Raw genomic sequence first — 21111 nt, 5'->3', positions numbered from 1 at the left:
CTTGAGAGTTGTGCTTTGTTTGCTTCATTCAAGTACCTTTTGTCCTCCGAATGTGTATAATACAAAAAAGGAGTCCAACCAAGCAGGACACATTCTGGGGCAGCATGCCATGCTGCTTGTGTAAAAGGGGACCCACCAGATTGTGGGGGATGAGGGCAGAACACTACCATCAGCCTGAAGAACGCCGCCTTTTTCCTGAAGGTGCCATGTGAACTATGGAACTTGTTGTGATGTAAACATGTAGGTCGTGTGATGAAATTACAAAAGAGTAATCTGAGAGCAGTTTCAAGATGGATTGAGGGAGGAGAGAGGGGAAGGGGAAAGAACACTACTGAGGTAGTGGGTGCAGACATCCAATTTAACTTCCCTAGGCTAAAAAAAATACAGGAAGTGGGGTTTCCAGGATTGTAAGACTCAAGATGCCTGAAACATGGCCAACAGCCAAAACACCTCAGTTCCCCCTTCCTCTAACTGGGGGAGTGTGGTGACAGTGGGTATAAAGCTCAGACTAACAGATATCACTTGGGAAAGAACAGCAAACTTGACAACTGCATGGCTATAAGGAATTGAGAGAGAGAAAGAGACCCCAAACGAAAAGCTGGCATTTGACCTTTAAAAACCAGCTTTTAGGTTGGCATAGCTCAGCAGTAGAGAGCCCAGAGTTCAAATCGCAGAAACAAGACAAGACATAAAACCCAAAAGAACACTTAGGTAGAGCAGGGAGGGAAGAGGATCAGTTCTGACAGAAAGATGAGTACACTTTATATACTGAGCTCGGACTTTAGAACTAATAGAATATGAAGCAAGAGTCCCTGACAGTGGGAAAATAAAGAGTGAATTTGCTTTTTCTTTTTAACAAAAGGAAATTTATTTCAAAAGCATAAGGGAACATTTACATTTAAACAAGGTGATAAACAGGTGTCTTGCAAAAGAAAAACTATCCATGGCATGAAGTTTTTCAAAGTTATGAAGAAAAACAACACAACAACAACAACAAAACAACCCTAAGTTGTATCTATTGCCTTAGGAATGGGAAGTAGAACGATGAGGTGGTGAGGGAAGGAACATAGTCAACTCAGTATCAAAACTCGAAGTCAAGTCACTTCTGCTCAGCTTTGAGTTTACAAATATGCTTTAAAAAAGAGAAAAAGAAGGAGCTCTTCCAAATTCATTCTATGAGGCCAACATCACTCTGATCCCAAAACCAGACAAAGACACTTCAAAGAAAGAAAACTACAGACCAATATCTCTAATGAACTTGGGTGCAAAAATTCTCAATAAAATTCTGGCGAATCGAATACAAAAACATATCAAAAAACTTGTGCACTATGATCAAGTAGGATTCATCCCTGGGATGCAAGGCTGGTTCAATATACGGAAATCAACAAATGTTATTCACCACATCAATAGACTTAAAGACAAGAACCATATGATCATCTCAATAGACGCAGAAAAAGCATTTGACAAAGTACAGCATCCCTTTATGTTCAAAACACTAGAAAAACTAGGGATAACAGGAACTTACCTCGACATTGTAAAAGCTATATATGCTAAACCTCAGGCTAGCATCATCCTAAACAGAGAAAAACTGAAGGCATTCCCTCTAAAATCTGGAACAAGACAGGGATGCCCTCTATCACCACTTCTATTCAATTTAGTTCTCGAAGTACTAGCCAGAGCAATTAGACAGACAAAAGAAATTAAAGGCATAAAAATAGGAAAAGAAGAAATTAAATTATCGCTATTTGCGGATGACATGATAATATACCTAACAGACCCAAAAGGGTCTACAAAGAAGCTGCTAGAGTTAATAAATGAATTCAGCAAAGTAGCAGGTTATAAAATCAACACGCATAAATCAAAGGCATTCCTGTATATCAGCAAGAAAACCTCTGAAATGGAAATAAGGAAAACCACTCAATTCACAATATCCTCAAAGAAAATAAGATACTTGGGAATCAACCTAACAAAAGAGGTGAAAGATCTATACAATGAAAACTACAGAACCCTAAAGAGAGAGATAGAAGAAGATCTCAGAAGATGGAAAAATGTACCCTGTTCATGGATAGGCAGAACTAACATCATCAAAATGGCGATATTACCCAAAGTTCTCTACAGGTTTAATGCGATGCCAATCAAAATCCCAACGGCATTTCTTGTTGAAATAGATAAAGCAATCATGAAATTCATATGGAAAGACAAAAGACCCAGAATAGCAAAAGCAATTCTAAGCAGGAAGAGTGAATCTGGAGGTATAGCGATACCAGAGTTCAAACTGTACTACAAAGCAATAGTAACAAAAACAGCTTGGTACTGGTACCAAAACAGGCAGGTGGACCAGTGGTACAGAATTGAGGACACAGAGACTAATCCACAAAGTTACAACTATCTTATATTTGATAAAGGAGCTAAAAACATGCAATGGAGGAAGGATAGCATCTTCAACAAATGGTGCTGGGAAAATTGGAAATCCATATGCAACAAAATGAAATTGAATCCCTTTCTCTCGCCATCCACAAAAGTTAACTCAAAATGGATCAAGGAGCTAGATATCAAATCAGAGACTCTGCGTCTGATAGAAGAAAAAGTTGGCTCCGATCTACATATAGTGGGGTCAGGCTCCAAATTCCTTAATAGGACGCCCATAGCCCAAGAGTTAATAACAAGAATAAACAAATGGGACTTACTTAAACTAAAAAGTTTTTTCTCAGCAAGAGAAACAATAAAAGAGGTAAATAGAGAGCCTACATCATGGGAACAAATTTTTACCCCTCACACCTCAGATAGAGCCCTAATATCCAGAATGTACAAAGAACTCAAAAAATTAAACAATAAGATAACAAACAACCCAATCAACAAATGGGCCAAGGACCTGAACAGACACTTCTCAGAGGAGGACATACAATCAATCAACAAGTACATGAAAAAATGCTCACCATCTCTAGCAATCAGAGAAATGCAAATCAAAACCACCCTAAGATACCATCTCACTCCAGTAAGATTGGCAGCCATTATGAAGTCAAACAACAATAAGTGTTGGCGGGGATGTGGGGAAAAGGGTACACTTGTACACTGCTGGTGGGACTGCAAAATGGTGAGGCCAATTTGGAAAGCAGTATGGAGATTCCTGGGAAAGCTGGGAATGGATCCACCATTCGACCCAGCTATCGCCCTTCTCGGACTATTCCCTGAGGACCTTAAAAGAGCGCACTATAGGGATACGGCCACATCAATGATTATAGCGGCACAATTCACAATAGCTAGACTGTGGAACCAACCTAGATGCCCTTCAATAGATGAATGGATAAAAAAATGTGGCATCTATACACAATGGAGTATTATGCAGCACTAAGAAATGACAAAATCATAGAATTTTCAGGGAAATGGATGGCATTAGAGCAGATTATGCTAAGTGAAGCTAGCCAAGCCCTAAAAAACAAATGCCAAATGTCTTCTTTGATATAAAGAGAGCAACTAAGAACAGAACAGGAAGGAAGAGCATGAGGAAAAGACTAATAGTAAACAAAGACGAATGGGGGGAGAAAAAGGGAGAAGGGAAAGCATATGGAAATGGTAGGAGACCTTCAATGATACACAAAATTATACGAGGTTATGAGGGGCAAGGGGGAGGGGGGGAAAAAGGGGAGAGAATTGAACAACAGCAGAGGAGGTAGAGAGGGAAGATGGGAGGGGAGGGGAGGGGAGGGGGGATAGTAGGAGATAGGAAAGGTAGCAGAATACAACAGTCACTAATATGCCATTATGTAATAATGTGAGTATGTAACAGTTGTGATTCTGCAATCTGTATTTGGGGTAAAAATGGGAGTTCAAAACCCAATTGAGTCTAATGTATGAAAGATGATATATCATGAGCTCTGTAATGTTTTGAACAATCAATTAAAAAAAAACAAAAGGAAATTTATTTCAAAAGCATAGGGGAACATTTACATTTAAACAAGGTGATAAACAGGTGTCTTGCAAAAGAAAAACTATCCATGGCATGAAGTTTTTCAAAGTTATGAAGAAAAACAACACAACAACAACAACAAAACAACCCTAAGTTGTATCTATTGCCTTAGGAATGGGAAGTAGAACGATGAGGTGGTGAGGGAAGGAACATAGTTAACTCAGTATCAAAACTCGAAGTCAAGTCACTTCTGCTCAGCTTTGAGTTTACAAATATGCTTTAAAAAAGAGAAGGAAAAAGTACATTTAATGTTCAAATTTATATAGCTGTATTTCCAATAGAGTTTGTCCTTGAAATGGCTTTAGGCCACTGGCTGATCTGTCTCTGAGGTCCAGACTAGCTGGTTAATTTTCAAATGGTAGTGAATTTGCTTTGACCTTTCCGTTTCCATGTCCCTCATTTTCCCTGGGCCCTTCCAAGGACAGATACCTAGCATTTGTTTGTAAGTTTTTATTGTTGTGCTTTAAAAACCTCCCTCACAAGTTGTAGGCTTCAAGCCCCACCAAAGCAGGACCATCCAGGTTGGAGTGAAAGGCAATTGGCTTGGGATAATAATGGATGATGGGAGATCAAGACTTGGAAGAGGCTTATGACCACTCTCAAAGGAAAAGAAGGGTCCTCAGGGAGGGCCAGAAAAGCAGATGGCAGGACCCTGCAGAGATCAGAGGGAGGAAAGGCCGGGGTGGGTCGCCCAACTTGACCACTTAGTGATATCTTTTTTTTTTTTTTTTTTTGAGACAGGGGTCTGGCTGTATTGCCCAGGTTGGCCTAACCTCCCGGCTCAAGTGATCCTCCTGACCCTGCCTCGCAGCAGCTGGGATCACAGGTGAGCCTCTACACAGGGCTAAGGTGACTGATTCAGAGCGCATGCTCAGTACAGTGCTGGGCGGCCATGTTCCCAGGGCTGGAGGAGTGGGAAGAGGCAGCAGGTGTGGACCCCCCTCGCAGCAGGGAAAGAAAGGTAGAGGATGCCAACCGCCCCTCACTTGTGGCACCCTGTCAGTCAACTTTTGCCACTCGAGTCAATATTCATTTGGGATTAATATCAGTATAAAACACAGGCTGTCTTTAATCACCTTTTCCGACTCTTGAGCCTTTCCATGATCTTACTAGCATCCGTTTCGGAGGGGTGTACACCTGACCCATGACCAAGAAACGGGCTACTGGTGAGCAGGTTTGGGGTCTAGTTGGTTGGTCGCTTGGTTTACACTACTAGTTCCTCTTTTTCTATCCAAGGAGCATGCAAGGAATTCTGTCCTTTGGGTTCAGGCACCGGGGACCAGGTGGAGAAGGAGGAAGTCCCCAGGCACCTGAGCCTGGAAAAGCCTGGTCGGTTATCTGGGATCACCGAGTCAAAGGTGGCGATGACCTCATCCCCGCAGAGGGCGCCTCCCCACCCGGCAGGTGACTTCCGCCAGCCGATCTGCCAGGTGAGTTTTCTTTGACGACTCGCTTCTCATGCCTGGCGTCACAAGTCACTGGAGGGGAAAAAAAAAAAAAAGATTAAACTGATTTCTCTGTTTCCCCCAGTGAAGAGCAGGAGGAGTGCTCCCCAGACCGCGTCAGTCCGTTCAACCAGGCCTGGAAGAGACTTTTGCTTTCTGCTCGTGTTTTTAATAAAACGCAAAGTTTCCTCTGTTACCATCATTGAGATTTAAAAAAAAAAAACAAAACAAACAAAAAAAAAAAAAACAAAACTACAAACTTACAGGTTGGCAGGCCCCAGGAAGGGGCAGACCGCTGGGGAAGCTCGGGCCCGCCAAAGTTCGGCCACCGGGCTGGGACAGTCCTCCGAGTGCTGCCCAATGCTCCAGGGAGAAACAGGCTCTGCGGCGCGCGGGGATGCGTGAGTGTGCTGGAGGGCGTGCTTGCTGAAGTGTGTGCGGTGTGTGCGCGCGCGTGTGCGCAGGGGAGGGTGTCCGGGAGGCTGCGGCAGAGGCTCCTTTGTGGAAGCCGCTTGCCCGCTCAGAAGCCAGCGTGGCGCCTCCCTCGCCCGTTCCACTAGGACACCCGGCTCCTCTCCAAGCCGCGCCATCTCCGTTTCCCTCTCCCCGACCTCCCTCCACAGTCCGCATCCCTCTTCGCGCGCCGGGAACAGCTTGCGAGCGCGGCTTCCAAGACCCGAGAGCCCGGGGCAGGTGAAGGCGAGCGCGGTGGCGGCGTCGGCGGCGCCCAGAGGGTGGAGGGGAGCGGGGGAGGCCGCCGAGCAGGAAAGGGCGTGCTGCCCTTCGCGGCCGGCGCGGGGAGCAGCCCGGTCCGCAGCATTGTTACCTGAGGCAGCGGCTCCGCCCCGCCCCGCTCCGCCTCGCCCTGCCCCCTCGCGGTCCTGGGGCGGCGGGGCCTGCAGTGACCCGCGGGAGTCGGCGGCGTCGGGAGACCGCGGCTGCAGGCTGCGGCGGGAGCCGGGCGCGGACGCGGTGAGTGAGCGCCGAGCCCACCGGCCCAGGGGGCGGGGTGGGGCCGCGGGGACTCGGAGCCGCGACGGGCGGCGGGGAGCGCGCGGTCTGCCTTTCTCCTGCCTCCCCGCGAAGGCTGGAGGGGACGGGGGAGGCTCGAGCTCCTTCCGTCCCCAACCCCGGGTGACTTTGGTGGCCACCCCTTCCTGGCCGCAGAGGGCGGCGACCCTTTGCTTGAGGCGAAGACGCGCGGGTCTGGACCTGCAGCGGGAGAACCGGCTCGCCTGCGGGCTGCCTGCGGGTCGGATCCGGGCCGGCCGAGGGAGCTTCCCCACGACTGTAGGGTGTCCCTGCTCGTCGGGGAGAGCGAAGCCCCGCACCCGACGCGCCTGCAGCCGCGAGCGGCCCCTGCGACCGTGGGTGCGGGGTTGGCGGGACCGAGTCCACGCCGCGGGCCGAGGAGCGGCGGTTCTGGCTCCGGCTTGCTGGCCCTGGAAGTTCACGTCCCAAGTGGCGCCCCTTGCTTGGGCAAGTGAGAGGAGGAGACCGGTGGGCTGGCGGGTCGCCATCCTCCAGACGCGGGACGTCGCCAGGTCTGGGACGCGGGCTCCGGGTTTAATCCCCGACCCCCTCCCCGGCTGGAATCGCCAGGGGCCTCCCTTAGGCGTTTTCCTCGCCGGTTCTTCGCCGCTCCCTTTGGGCCAAGCGGAGCGCGACCGCGAGGTTTTTCTCCCGGACCGGGGACCCCGGGAAGAGTTCTCGCCGAGGTCCGAGGAGGGGGCGTAGCCCGGAGCGGTGGCCGCGGACCGGAAGACCCCTCTTTCTCTTTAAGCCCCCGACACCTCCCCTGTTGACCCCCTCCCCCATCTCTGGGACCTTTGGGCCGCGGCCCCCGCCGAGGGGCGGGCACTCGGGTCAGCGTGGGTGGGGGGCGCCGGGCCAGGCGGAGCGACCCCTCGGCCCGCCCCGACCGGAGGGACCTGGGGAGGAGCGAGCCGGCGGGGCGGCCGTCGCAGTGGCTTCTGCGGGAGGAGGGGAGACGACCGCTCGCGCCCCGGGGAGGCGAGGGTCGAGCCCTTCCCGGCCCCCTGTCCCCGCAATGCCAGCGCGCCCCTCTCCAGGGCTCCGGGGCCCCTGGCAGCGGCCGCAGAGCCTGGGCGGCCCTTGTGGGCGGTTATCAGTGCCGCGACGCGCTCCCGCCAGGCCCAGATAAGGACGTCGCTGGGGCTTGCGAGGCCCGGGACCGCCCACTCGCGTTTCTCCCGCTGCCCCGGAGCCCTGCTCCCCCGGGATCCCGACGAGCGCGGCTAGGTGGCCCCTGCCAATCGGGGTTGTGCAGGAAGGTGACCGAGCCATTGGCATTTTGGTGAGTGATTCGGGCAGGGGAGGGGGCGCCGGGTTGGAGACTGAGGAAATGGTGAACCTCTCTCCAAGCAAAGACCTAGGAAACGTGTGTCCAGATTGACTTTGGGAAGTCCAGAAGTCGTGTCAGTGTTCAAACATGTGTTTGCACAGAAAGGACTCCTTGAGTTCGGCCGTCTGTGACCCCCTTTGCTGACCTACAGTTGTCTTCCTGGAATCAGTAGCTAGCGCTTCCTTCCCTCTCTCAAGAGCATCCTTTGGCACTCAAGTGCTCCCCCCCCTCCACCTCGGTTTTGGGACTGTAAGAGAAGAAACTGAAAGTGCACATTCAGAAAAGGCGTTCTTGTGCTCTGGGGTGTTGCTGTCAGGGCAGCTGTGAATGTTTATGTGATGCGAGGGATTACACACGCTGTCTTGGAAATCCCTTGTCTTTATTTCTTTCACTGCTGGCCCGAGTGCTAAATTGGACTTTCTAAGTGGGATCGGTTGTGTGGTTGCTCAGACTGACATTGCCTGTTTAGTAATTAAGAAAGGGTTTGAAAGACATGTCCTGGTGAAGGAGACTTCTTAAGGACGAAGTGCAGTGAGAACAAAAATTCTGCATTTTAAAATTATCTGAACTTTCCCCATCCTTTCTTCTCTCCCAGCTAAAATAGGTGTGCATTGTTCTCACCAAACCTGGCTCTCTGTGCCCAGGTTCATCTTCAGAAGCATGTGGGCCAGTCCTTCCTGCCCCCACATCATCTGTGACACAGGAGTCGAGGAGAAAGATTTTTCTGGCACTGGTTTTCCTTTTGATTATTGTTGGCCAAGGGGGTGAGTGTCAAGCTGAACAACAGTGCTGGCCTGACCCTCTTTCAGGAAAGGCACAGTGAGAGGAAGCCTCCATACTCTACTTTCTTCTCTCCTGCTCACTCCCTTCAAAAGAATGGAACCTCAGGATGTTTCTTAAGCATAGGACAGAGCAGTGCAGGCTTGTGCTAAAGAGTGGTTATGAGGCCACGGAGAGCTTCTCTGAAGACCCCTGGCAACATTCTCATTCTAAGCCTTTGCTTGCTGATTAAATGCTTCTGGTTAAATGCATGATCATAGTATTGCCTTATTGAAATTTTACATGGTTAAAAGATGCTCAGCTGAACTACAGCCCTTACCCCTGGAGCATCCATCACTTAAGCCCACCTCTGCTGGGTCATGGTTAGCACTCTATAGGACTTGAAAGCAAGTTATCAGCTTCAGAGCCTAATCATGACAGCTCTGCATTTGACTCAGGGCAGTCTCTTTGTCAGCATCAGCAACCATCCTCCCTGCTGCTGAGGTCCCCATACTGTAGGTGAGATGTTAAATACTAGCCTGTCTCTGCCTATCCTAGGGAGATTGATGGGATACTTGGCATGTCCCAGACAGAACCAGGTCTAATCCCATTGTCCCTACTGGCAGTTGCAAGATGTGAGAAACAGGTGGTGAGCGTCATCTGTCAGGGCTGTGGCTTCACCTGCGTTTTCCAGGTGTACCTGAGAGTGTACACTGCATCTGTATTGTTCTTTGTGTATCCTTTCTCCTAACTCATGTGACTGCAAAAAGAGTTAGAATTCTGTCTGCACTCTCTTTGCCTACCACCTCTTTGACATTGGAAATACTGCCTGAGGGGAAAGCATTATTGAAGTTAATGGGTAGTAAAAGCATTAGCATCAAAAGCTTTAGCATCAGAGCTGATCATTACTGGTGAACTGATTCATGAGAAGCTGTTGGGGGGCTAGGACCCTTGTGTGTTACTCTGGGAAAAAATTAACCAGGCAACTTATTAGAAACAATGTGATACATCTTCTTTTAACTTTTAAAAAGAAAGAGATGGGGCAGTAGTTTGAAGTGACAACTCTTAGCTAACAACATTTTTTTTTTTTAATTCGGTACTTCCTCTGCGCAAAACACAATACTCAAAAGATGTGCACCGGGGCTGGGGATGTGGCTCAAGCGGTAGCGCGCTCGCCTGGCATGCGTGCGGCCCGGGTTCGATCCTCAGCACCACATACCAACAAAGGTGTTGTGTCCGCCGAGAACTAAAAAATAAATATTAAAAAAAATTCTCTCTCTCTCTCTCCTTTCTCACTCTCTCTTAAAAAAAAAAAAGTGCACCTTTTTGCGCTTTGGTGTTAAAAGTGATGTTGTACAAACTTTGAGTGTATAGTCTTTCTCACTATCAGTATTTCTACATTTGCATGGGGGGGGGGTTAATGACATATGTGTACAGCACTGAATGACTTATTACTTTCTAGGTTGGAGACTTTTTTAACTTGTCACCTGGGCCTGAAGGGTGCTAGGCAAGCACTCTACTACTGAATTGCTCCATAGCTATTACCATTCTTAGAGGGAAAATATATAAATATGTCAGCATATCTGGAATTGGAGGTGAACTGGAGGATTTGCAGTTTTTCTATACATGAAATATTTTATGCACAGAAGTATTTTAAAATGCATAAGGATAAACTGCCAAAATTACCTGTACAGTCTTGAAAAAAGAAGAGTTAAAATATAACTATAAACTGTAATTGACAATGAGTCATTGCTTTAGGGATGCCAGCTATGAAAACAGCCTAGTTATGCTCCTAATGATAATTATGAAAACTCCTTCTAAAAGCCAGTTGCATCTCAAGTGAACTGTAAGTCAACTTGGGTACATACTTTTCTTATTTAGAAGTTATCCAGGGCTCATAGCTGCATTATACTGTGAATGTACTTAATGCAACCAAATTTTATTAAAAATGACTAAAATAGCTTTTTTAGAGTATCCTATGAATAGTTGGAAATGACATTTCCTACTTACATTATAAGAAATTTTCAAAACTTAAATTTTCAGGGGCCTTGGGGGTAGCTTGTGATAGAGCCCATACTCAGCATACCTGAGTTCAATTCCCAGCATCCTTAAATATTCAAATGTTTCATAAAAATATTTGTTCTTATAATGAAGAAATAATTTAATATGCAATCACTAAGTATTGAAAAAGAACAAATCTCATAAACCACAAACTTTGATAGACAAAAATGGGAATATTAAAAATATATTTTTTAGCAGCCAGAGATAACTTGGCATTTTATCTGTAAACCCCAAACATGTTTCAAAGCCAATGGAATGCCTGTGAAAATAAAGGAAAATCATATATACATATGGGCAGCTTGTGATTGTTTTTAATAATAGCTGGCTGTGTGCCAGGCATCTTGGTAAGAACTGTGCATGTAGTAGCTCATTTCTTATACAAGCCAGTGAAACAGGTACATCCTCATTTTGTAGATAAAAATGCTAAAATGTAGGTTAAGTAACCTATCTCTGCTCGGGTTGAGTATGTAGGAAGTAGCAGACCTGGGTTCTAGAGTCTCCTCTCTCACTTCCAAGCCAATCCTAGCTGACATATATGTGGCTGTATGTAAAACATCTCGTAATGTTTGATTAGTGTTATCGCACAGTTTACCCCCGGGTAATCCAGCATTGTTTGACTAACTTGTGTTCATCAAGTCTGGGCTCCGACAACTGATGCTATAAAAGGATAATTGCAGCCAGGAGCCCTGTGTGTAAGTTTGGCCCTTTGTGATCTGGAGGAGGTGGTCCTTTCTCACACTCCCCATAGTTGGGGTGCTCTCTTGACACCTTGCACTTATTTCCTTCACCCACCCCCCACTCCATCACGCGCATCCTTGTATCAGAAGAACCGTAGTTGTTTTGACCCAGTTTCAGATCAATAGCAACCCCAGAGCAAACATTTAAAGGTCCATAAGGACCCAGCAGAGTGAGTTATGTGGATAAGGGACACACATTTGGCAGATGTGATTTGGACAGCATGCCCTTGTGTGTATCTCTTCTTTGCTAGTGTCATGAAGCAGAACAGGTAGATGACATGTTCTAATGGTTTCCACAGAGTGGCTTAACAAATGCAAGATGACAGCGTTGAAGGGGATGCTAGAGGTTATTTGACATATCCCCCTGATTTCACAAACGAGAACACTGAACTCTGGCCAGGTGGAGGGACCTGTCTGGTAATGTAAGCAGTCAGGCTTGCTTTAGACCCAGAATGTGCAATGCTCATGCCTGGCCTTCTTTTCTCTATCTGAGGGAAGGCCACATCACCCAGTGGAGCAGGAACATAGTGACCCTGACTCCGGGGAAATGAGCTAGGCCATTATTTCATCATCTCCAACTGCCCCACCTGTTGTGTTCAAGGTGGAAGATGCCTTTTGGCCCACTGATTGGTAGGAGACAGGTCCAGACTGGAAAAAGGCAGGGTCACTGCACACCTAATGCTTCAGCAATTTGGGCAGTTTCCCTAGGGGTTGGGTATCCATTGCCCAAAAGAGAATGAACTAGTTGGTGAACAAGTAGTGATTCACAGAGCGAGCAGTACTTGCTGAACCTATAGGAGGCTCTCAATACACATACGCTGTATTGATTAATGGAAGGTTTCCAAATTGGACTTAACTGATGCTACTTTGGCAGTGTTTCCTGGTACAATTTGGTTCACATTCAGAGAAGTATTAGTTCCTCTTAACGCCCCTTGGGATATCTTCCTTGACGTGAATGCCCACCCATGTAGGAGGACTGGTTCTGGCCTCTGCGGGGGATAACTGGTATGAAAGTGTTTGCCAGCGCAGCTTTTAAACTTGCTTTATCTTGGCAGGTTTGGAAGATGACACGCTGCACACTTGCCTCTTTTCCTGGCCGCCAACTTGCTGGCAAAAAAGCATGACACAAGGTTGATGTTTGTGTCTGCTTCTCCAAGGTCAAGGAATTATCTCCTTAGAAGGCAACAGTACTATGCATGTTATGAATTGTGTCTCCCTGGCCAGTGATAAAGAAAATGGGAATATCGCTACGACAGCTGGATTCATGATTGGGCAGGAGTCACCCCCAGCATCTCCTCCGCCTCCTCCTCCACCCCCTCCGCCTCCACCATGTCTGTACTCAGGGGAAGGACTTTCCCCCTCGCTGCCTCCTCCCCCACCGCCTCCGCTCCCTGGGGGCCCTCCTGGCCCCCCTCCCCCTCCAGGACCACCCCCCACTTCTCACATGAATGGCTACAGTTCCTTGGGTAAGAAGAGGATGAGAAGCTTTTTTTGGAAAACCATTCCAGAGGAGCAAGTTCGTGGCAAGACCAACATCTGGACCTTGGCCGCCAGGCAGCAGCATCACTACCAGATTGATGCCAGGACGATCGAGGAGCTCTTTGGGCAGCAGGAAGACACCACCAAGTCTTGCCTCCCCAGGAGAGGAGGACCTTTAAATTCATCCTTTAGGGACGCTCGGGAAGAGGTAAGAATGGGGGGGGGCAGTCCTCCACATGCCCAGTTGGTTTGCATTCGAGATATGATTCCTGCATGTTTCAAACAGTTGCCAAACGTCACTAAGAAGTAAGAGAAGGCAAGGGGGTGTGGCCTGGAGATGATGGAGAGAGCCTCATATGAGGACTCTGAGCCAGCAGTGGAAAAGTGTTGAGAGCGTGCATGCTGCGTCCTCCCAGACATCCCCGGGGACTGTGACCTCATGCAGAGAGCATGCTAGTTAGGGGCCTTGGTCTCTGGCCTCTGAGCACTGCCCTGTCTCTAGCACATCTGGGATGGTTTCCTGGGTGGAGAAGTTCTGCCGGAGTCCAGGATTGTTAGTCTTCATTGAAACAAAAAAAAATGGGCTCCTGAACTTGGTTATCTGGGATGAACTGGATCAAGAGCCTTTTGTTAAATGACATCAACTGCTAGCATTTTACCCTGATTTTCCTCTGCAGTTTCCCTCAACACGTGGTTTGGGATGGTCATTATTCCTCAAATATCGGAATTAAATTCTGACCATTGTGGAAGAGAGATTTCCAGAGAGCCAAAGCATAAAGCTCTTTTCGGGTAGATTTTGTAAAAAAGTATATTTCCAGTTCACACTCAATGCCTTACTTTGAGAGGAAATAAAAGCTATTAAATTATAAGATATTAACTCACTGCCATTCAGTATAGAAACTCAACCAAAAATTATATTTGTCAGTACTCTCAGCTTTGAAACAAGAAAGCCAATCCCTTTCCTTGCTAGGAGAAATTAGAAAGTCAGAGATTAAAAAAAAGGAAAGAAGGCTTTGAAGGAAGGAAGGAAGGAAGGAGCGAGTGGAGGGAGAGGGAGAAAAGGAAAGAGGGGAGAGAGGCAACATAACATAAATCCTTCATTGTTTAATCTGTTGTAAAGGAGCAGAGAAAAATAGGTCAGCGATGGAGGTGACTAGATAAGAGAGTGGGCAGGGCCCCGATGAAGCATTCGCTGTATGCATTATTGAATTCTTGAATTCTTGAGCCAACACTATTGGCCTCTTTTCTCTTTCTGGCTCAGGAACATAACTCCTCCTTTTGGCTCACTGGGGCCCCTGAAAGCTGGTTGCGTGATCCCCTGTTGAGGTCTCCAAGAGTTGGTTTATTATGAAAGCCTGGGAACGCTGGGATTAGGAGCTTTAGGTGTAAAATAAACTGGAGAAGGAACTCATCAGGAGAACCACCGTGGTGCCAGCAGTGCTTCCTGCCTCTTCCTCTTATGCACAGTCCCTTTATTTGTTAAAGTATCCTTTCAGCATTGGAAGGAGCAAGAAGTCACTTCCTTAGTACCCTGGCCTTTGCCCCAGCCCCAACAGAGGTTCTTTATTGTACGTGGTCCTGGCTGTCCTTGCTGAGATCCATGATCCTGAAGTAGCCACTGGAGGGCTGCATGTGGAGATGGGATGCATCTCAGTTAAGAGCCTGGACGCCAGGGTTTAGCGCCAGGTCCCTAGGGAGGAGCCACCCCAGAGCAGCTGGCGCCCTTTGTGGACTGCAGCATTTCAAGGCCCTCCAGGGAGGGGAACATGCTGCTTTATGTTTGTGAATTGAAGAGAGATTGAGAACCGCTGAGAGGTGAAGGAAAGAGACACAGGTGCAGATCCTTCCCCAGCTGTGGCAGGAGCAGAAACGGCCATTTCCAGGCCAGATTTAAAATTCAGGCAAAAACATCTTTCTCTTTGCTTACCTCCACACCTGGACCCTATGTACGTTTTTACTTTTCTTTTTTTTTAAGCCCCATTTCTTTCTTGACCTTCTGTTTTTAAGAATGGTTTTATAAATAGTTTAATTTTAATTTAATTTTATTTATCTATTTTGGTGGTCCTGCAGTTCAAACCCAGGGCCTTCCTTACACATGCTAGGCAAGTGCCCTGCCGCTGAGCTACAGCACCAGCCCTAAAATATTTTTAATTGCAAAACACATTGAAGCTTTGCCGCCTTAACCGTTGTAAGCCTATAGTTAAGTGGCCTTCAGGACATCCACACTATTGTGTGTCCCTCACCATCATCCGTCTCCGGTGTTATTTCAACTTGCAAAGCTGAAACTCTGCGCCTGTCAGACAGAAGCTTCCCAGGTCCGCCTTGCGCTCCCTCTTGGCAACTCCACTCCACTCTCTCTGAGTTTGACTCCCCTCAGGACCTCATTTAGTGTCATCTTTTTGTAATTGCCTTCTTTCACTTAGCATGATGTCCTCAAGTTTCATCCATGTTGTTGCATTTTTCAGAATTTTAAGGCCAAATAACATTTCATTGTACACCTGTACCTTTCTTGATCCATTCATCCATTGGTGGGTAATTGGGTTGCTTCTGCCTTGTGTGAATAACACTGAAGTACATACAGGTATGTGATCTGTATTTTTTTTTTTTTTTTTTGGTTGGGGGATTGAACCCAGGGGTGCTTAACCACTGAGCCACATCCTCAGCCCTTTAAAATATATACATTTTATTAGAGACAGGGTCTCGCTGAGTTGCTTAGGGCCTTGCTAGATTGCTGAGACTGACATAGAACTCTTGATCCTCCTGCCTGAGCCACCTGAGCTGCTGGGACTACAGGCGTGTGCCACTGCACCCAGCAAGATCTGTACTTGCAACACTTGTTGGTCTTAACTCTGAGCGGCAGCAGACCATAAAGGAAAATTAAATCAGCATGACTGAGTATCACAAGATAATCTTAACTCCTCAGCCCTTTAGTGTGCAGGTATAAGTAGGTTAGATTGACCTATTTAAGTTCATGCTAGGTAACATTGGCACTTGAAGGATATCCAGCATGATTTTCTATTTTTCGTGTTTTCTCCAATATAGCCGGAAGTATTAGAGATACTTTTTTCAGTGAAAGAACAGGATGCATGTTATTTTTCTCATTAGATTTTCTTCTAGAGAAGTTATAACTCAATAGAGTTGTAATCTGACATCAGATCAGCAATAAACCTTCCAACTCACCCTGCAGTGAGTGGAGTCCAGGGTCAAAAGTAACAGTCCTCACCCTCCGTCCAGGAGAACAGGAGAACATTGAACAGCGTGTTCAGCAGAGGACGGGTCCTGAGCTTACGATCAAGGCATCAACACGTTTCAACACAGGCCGTAATTCTCGAGGCTTAGACGTGCAGAGGATCAGATTATGTCCCCTCACAGGGTAATGACCTCCCACAGAAACAGCTGACATTATGCAATTGGCTTATACTTTAAAGGGTTTCTAAAGCATTACAAATAAGTTCCATTCAACCCCAGAAGGAGATTTTGCTGGAAGATAGGGAAGGTTTGGGTTTGGGAATGGCTGAACATAGAACTACACTTACAGTAGCAAATTAGAACATTTAATAGGGGGAAGAAGGCTATGAAATAGTTCCATCCTTATATCTTTGTTACCTAAAAATTAACCTGAGACTGATTACAGATGTGATGATACAATAGTAATTAAACTGTAATAAAGTAATTGAAGATAACACAGATATATTACTGGGGATCATAATAAAAGGTCTCAGACTCACCTTTTTTTCAGAGTTTGCTGATCTTATCCCATGAGAAGTTGCCAGATTCCTGTCCATCTGTCACAGATGTCCCTTGGTTGGTCCCCTTAATAGCATTGTGTCTCCCTCTGCAAGTTGACCACCTCTTAAGGATAGATGTCTTGGCCAGTTAGTATCCTCCAAAGGAAACAAAAGGTAGTGGAATAGTCAGCTGGACCAAGGGAGCAGACACACTTCTGAGGTGACAGCAGATCAAAATGAGGATTCCCCAAGAAAAAGCAAATATTGAGAAATCTACTGTCATTCACTTGTGATGTCAGGAGCATGACACTGAACATACGAGGACCATATAGAAAATAATAAAATCTCCAGCTGGAATAAGAGAAGAGGAGGAGGGAAGGACAGAAGGATGATTGCTTTCTGTAAATTTACAAGCAGTGGCGTTTTATTCTCCTACACTGCGATTCAGGGATCCGTCATTCCTCCTCAACTGCTGTGATGATCCCTCTGTGTTCTGAAGTTCTGGGATCTGCTCTCAACCAGAACTGGAGAATGACATAGAATATTCAAAATTTTTATTATTTTTTAATGTGCTTCAACGGGGGTTTCAATTTGTCTCCTAAAGTGGGATAAGCAACTGTTTCTAGTTGACAGCCAGCCACAAAGAAAATAAAAAACCGATGGGAACAGTGGTATACGCCTGTAATCCCAGCGGCTCAGGAGGCTGAGGCAGGAGGATTGTGCTTTCAAAGCCAGCCTCAGCAATGGCGAGGCGCTAAGCATCTCAGTGAGACCCTTTTTCTTATAAAATACAGAATTGGGCTGGGGATGTGGCTCAGTGGTTGAGTGCCCCTAAGTTCAATTCCTGGTATCAAAAATAAGAAAGAAAAGAAAAAACTATCAAATACCAAATGCTAGTTCTATATCTGGATAGAGGAAAACTTTTTTTTTAAAGTTTTTCCCTTTCAGAATTTGAAGTGGCCACTATTTAGTGTTAGAATAAGGGAGCCACCTTTGAATTATTGAAACAGAAGTAATCTTATAAGTTTCTTTTTCTACCTTGAGGGCATTATGCTGAGTGAAATAAGTTAGTCATAAAAGGACAAAGTATAGCTGGGCGCTGTGGCACACGCCTGTAATCCCAGCGGCTTGAGAGGCTGAGGCAGGAGGATGATGAGTTCAAAGCCAGCCTCAGCAAAAGTGAGGCACTAAATAACTCAGTGAGACCCTGTCTCTAAATAAAATACAAAATAGGGCTGGGGGTGTGGCTCAGTGGTCGAGTTCCCCTGAGTTCAATCCCGGTACCAAAAAAAAAAAAAAAAGGCAAAGTATGATTCTGCATATAAGAGGCATCTAGAGTACTCAGACTCAGATTGAAAAGAGAGGGGCTGGGGCGGGGAATGGGGAGTAAGTTTTTAATGGGCACAGAGCTTCAGTTTTGCAAGATGAGAAAGTTCTGGATATGGATGTTGGTCATGGTTGCACAAGGTGGGGGTACTTAATAGCACTTAAAATTGGTTGCAATAGCTGGGTGCGGTGGTGCACCCTGTAATCCCAGCAATTCAGGAAGCTGAGGCAGGAGAAGCACAAATTTGAGGCCAGCCCCAACAACTTTGCAAAGCCCTAAGCAAGTTAACAAGAACCTGTTTCTATAGAAAGAAAGAAAACAAAGAGTGGTGGGGAGAGGGAAGGTGGGCAAGCTGGGATGTGGATCAATGGTCAAGTGCCCCTGGGTTCAATACCTAGTACAAAAAAAAAAAGTTCTCAATAGAGAATGTTATTTGTCGTTTACTTCAACTTAAACACGTTCCTCTTCCTGTGGAGGATATGGGAGACAGATTTTGCAATGGATTGATGGCAGTGAAGCTGCAAGAATGGCAGCAGAAGAAACCGGGTGATCTCATTCCAAAGCTTTAGCAAGAGGTGGAATAAAGCCACTCACAGACAGCATACACCCTGCCCTGCACAGCATGCGCTGCTCACTCAGTGCCTCAGAGGATGTCCCACAACCCGGGCCATCCTGGCCGTTTCAGGGGCACTGTTACTGAAAGCCAGGTCCCCTTCACAATCTAGTGGGAGATCCTTGAAGTGAGCAGGGGGCACTTGCCGCGTTCTCACTCTTCTGCAGGGAGAGCTGATGGACTCTGTTGTGCATCTCCTGAACCTGCTGGTGCAGCACTGACTTCTGGGGCCATCAGCCCCATCTACACGCCCTGGTGTGTCCAGAAGAGTAGATTATGAGTCAGTTGGAGCTGGTGGGAGGGATGGGCAACAGTGCCCTTGGCCAAGTTGCCTCATCCCTATTTGGGGGCAATTTGTACAGCCAACAAGGTGGGATTCCAGGTACAGATTCCACGATTCCCAAACATCGTCACCCAATCCCAAATGGATTAATTGCTGAATGGCCCAGCTCTGAGACAGCCAGTGTTTGGGGAGTGAGATAAGCTGATTTACATATGTCATGGCGTGATAACTGTCTTTAAGGACTTTTAACAAACACTTTTACAACAGTGCTTGGAAGGCTAGAGTGATAAGGTAGGAGAAAGAGACTTCTCAGGCACTAGGCAAACCTGAGGATGCCTGGAGAGAGCAGGACTGTCCCGGGATGTTATCAGTTGTCTCATTTTCACACAAGGCTTTGTTTTCTCTGTAAGGTACTCGGTCAAGGCCAGCCTGGGTTTTTCCTTAGGAACTGGTGACCGGTTCCTGAAACACAGCCAGCGCTGTGGAGTCAACTGCTCCTCCAAGCCATGGCTACCCTGGGTGGAGCATGGTGGGCTGTGCCCCTGGAGGCTGTCTTAACACCTGCTGAGAATGTGTATCTGAACATTCCCACAGATACAACTCTGGGGTCACCAGGGGACTTCGCCAGACACTGTGGATGGCAAATTTCTATAAATTTGCCCCCATTTCTGTGGAAACCTTCCCATTGGGACTGGGACTATGTAGGAAGCCCACTGGTACTAAAACAGAAACTACAGTGAAAAGGAATCCGAGAGACCCAGGCTAGCACTCTTATGCCAGTACTGCTTTAGGGAAGTTATAAAATGTTATCTCTGAGGCTCAGTTTCCTTATCTGTCAAATAGGGATAATACGAGTAATTTTCTCCATCGCTTTTCCAGCAACAATGGTTATGGACCTAAGCCAACTGTACAGAGCCCCAGAGTGTTGAGGGGCGGACAGGATGAGGGTGGGGCTTGGAGCCGTGGGGGTGGGAGGATGCTTAAGGCAAGGGTTATATATAGCAGGAGGCATTGATTTCATTAGAGAAATATAAAACGAGTTCTCTCTCCATTGTAGGTAGAAGTGAATGCATAGAAGTTTTTCAGATGTGTGTATAATTATATCAATATGCATGCTCATACTTGTGATCTTTCAATTTATGACCTACAGTAAAAGCATGATTTTCTGTTTTTGTAAATTGAAATTCCTCTCTTTGGTACCAACTTTCCTCCTTAAAGCTTGTTAAGTCTGACAGGAAAAATTCTCCCCCTTTCCGTCCTCTCCCTTCACACTGAACTTGAACTGCGATCTCTGGGTAGGATTCCAGGCAGTCTGTCCTTTTAACTTAGGAGTTTTTTTTATGGCTGGCAGGTGATCATGTTAACACGAAATAAACCCGTAGGTTGGTAAATAATGTGATTGTTTAAGATTAGTCTTCAAAAGAAGGCACCCATACTCATGTAAAAATTTAACCTTATATCCAGGAAGTGACATTAATGTAGGTTAACAGTCTCCAGTCTCGCTGTTGCTTATAAACTTAGAAGCAGACCCAGAGATTTAGTCTGAAACCTGACTCTCTTTTGTTCACAATGAATCACATACATTTGGAAAGGAAGAGGATTATAACAACATTCCTATTTTAACTAGTCTCCCTCTACCAAAAAACAAATGGAAAAAATTCTCATCATTGTAGATTATCTTTCCTCCATGCATTTACCTCCAGAGATAGAAATAGGTTCAGTATTCAGCAACCAAAAAGAAGAAAAAAAAAGATTCTAATTTCTAGTCTGATAACATCCTACCGTATTATTAATTTTGAACAGTTTAAATATTGCAGCCTAAATCTGATACATTAGAATAGCTTTACCATATTTTATTTATATCAAAAGGTACCCTACCTTGTGAGATACGTCATATATTAAAAACTATGTAATATTAAAATCATTATTATATTTTAAAAATATAGGGTAGAAAGTTTGGAAAGATGATAATATCAATAATATATTCATAAAATTATTAAGTTTATTAATCACTAGATTGATGAGTTGATAATTATTCTTTTATTAGTATTGTATCTTGACAGGGTTTGATTCTCTTCTTTCCTCTTTTTATTTGTACTTTAATAATCTTCTGTGTCTCTATTTTTTTTCCAGATTACCATCTTAGATGCAAAACGGAACATGAACATTGGGATATTTCTTAAGCAATTTAAGAAGTAAGATTTCTTTGCGCACATTCAAGCTTTAGTCATCTGTATCCAGGCTGTCAACATCAAAGTCTGTGGGTGTGACCCAGCTGAAGTTCAACTTCAATATGAGTGAAAGACATTCCTCACACCTTCTGGTCCTTTTTAGACGCAGTGCTTGA

General features: G+C 46.0%; 2 protein-coding genes across 2 annotated transcripts in view; one reads left to right on the top strand and one right to left on the bottom strand.

Annotated features, from left to right (window-relative positions):
- Window positions 1–5327: 5327 nt before the first annotated feature.
- LOC308654380 (uncharacterized protein) lies at window positions 5328–6932 on the bottom strand (the record flags this gene model as incomplete). Its single annotated transcript, XM_081303671.1, has 2 exons — window positions 5328–5445; window positions 5677–6932. 2 exons carry the CDS (start codon window positions 6930–6932, stop codon window positions 5436–5438), a joined length of 1266 nt encoding a protein of 421 aa, XP_081159797.1. The 3' UTR covers window positions 5328–5435.
- Window positions 6933–7598: 666 nt separating this feature from the next.
- The window catches only part of FHDC1 (FH2 domain containing 1), a 37170-nt gene continuing 23657 nt past the window's right edge, over window positions 7599–21111 (top strand). The window contains exons 1-3 of the mRNA XM_081303670.1: window positions 7599–7729; window positions 12390–13021; window positions 20898–20959. Coding sequence (XP_081159796.1) covers window positions 12527–13021; window positions 20898–20959 — 557 coding nt within the window. The 5' untranslated portion in view covers window positions 7599–7729; window positions 12390–12526. The remainder of the gene's footprint in view (window positions 7730–12389; window positions 13022–20897; window positions 20960–21111) is intronic.

This window comes from Spermophilus citellus, assembly GCF_964194105.1.
Source record: "Spermophilus citellus genome assembly, chromosome: 8".
NCBI lineage: Eukaryota > Metazoa > Chordata > Mammalia > Rodentia > Sciuridae > Spermophilus > Spermophilus citellus.
The sequence above is the reverse complement of the archived record's forward strand: the minus strand, read 5'-3'. Positions and strand labels throughout refer to the sequence as shown.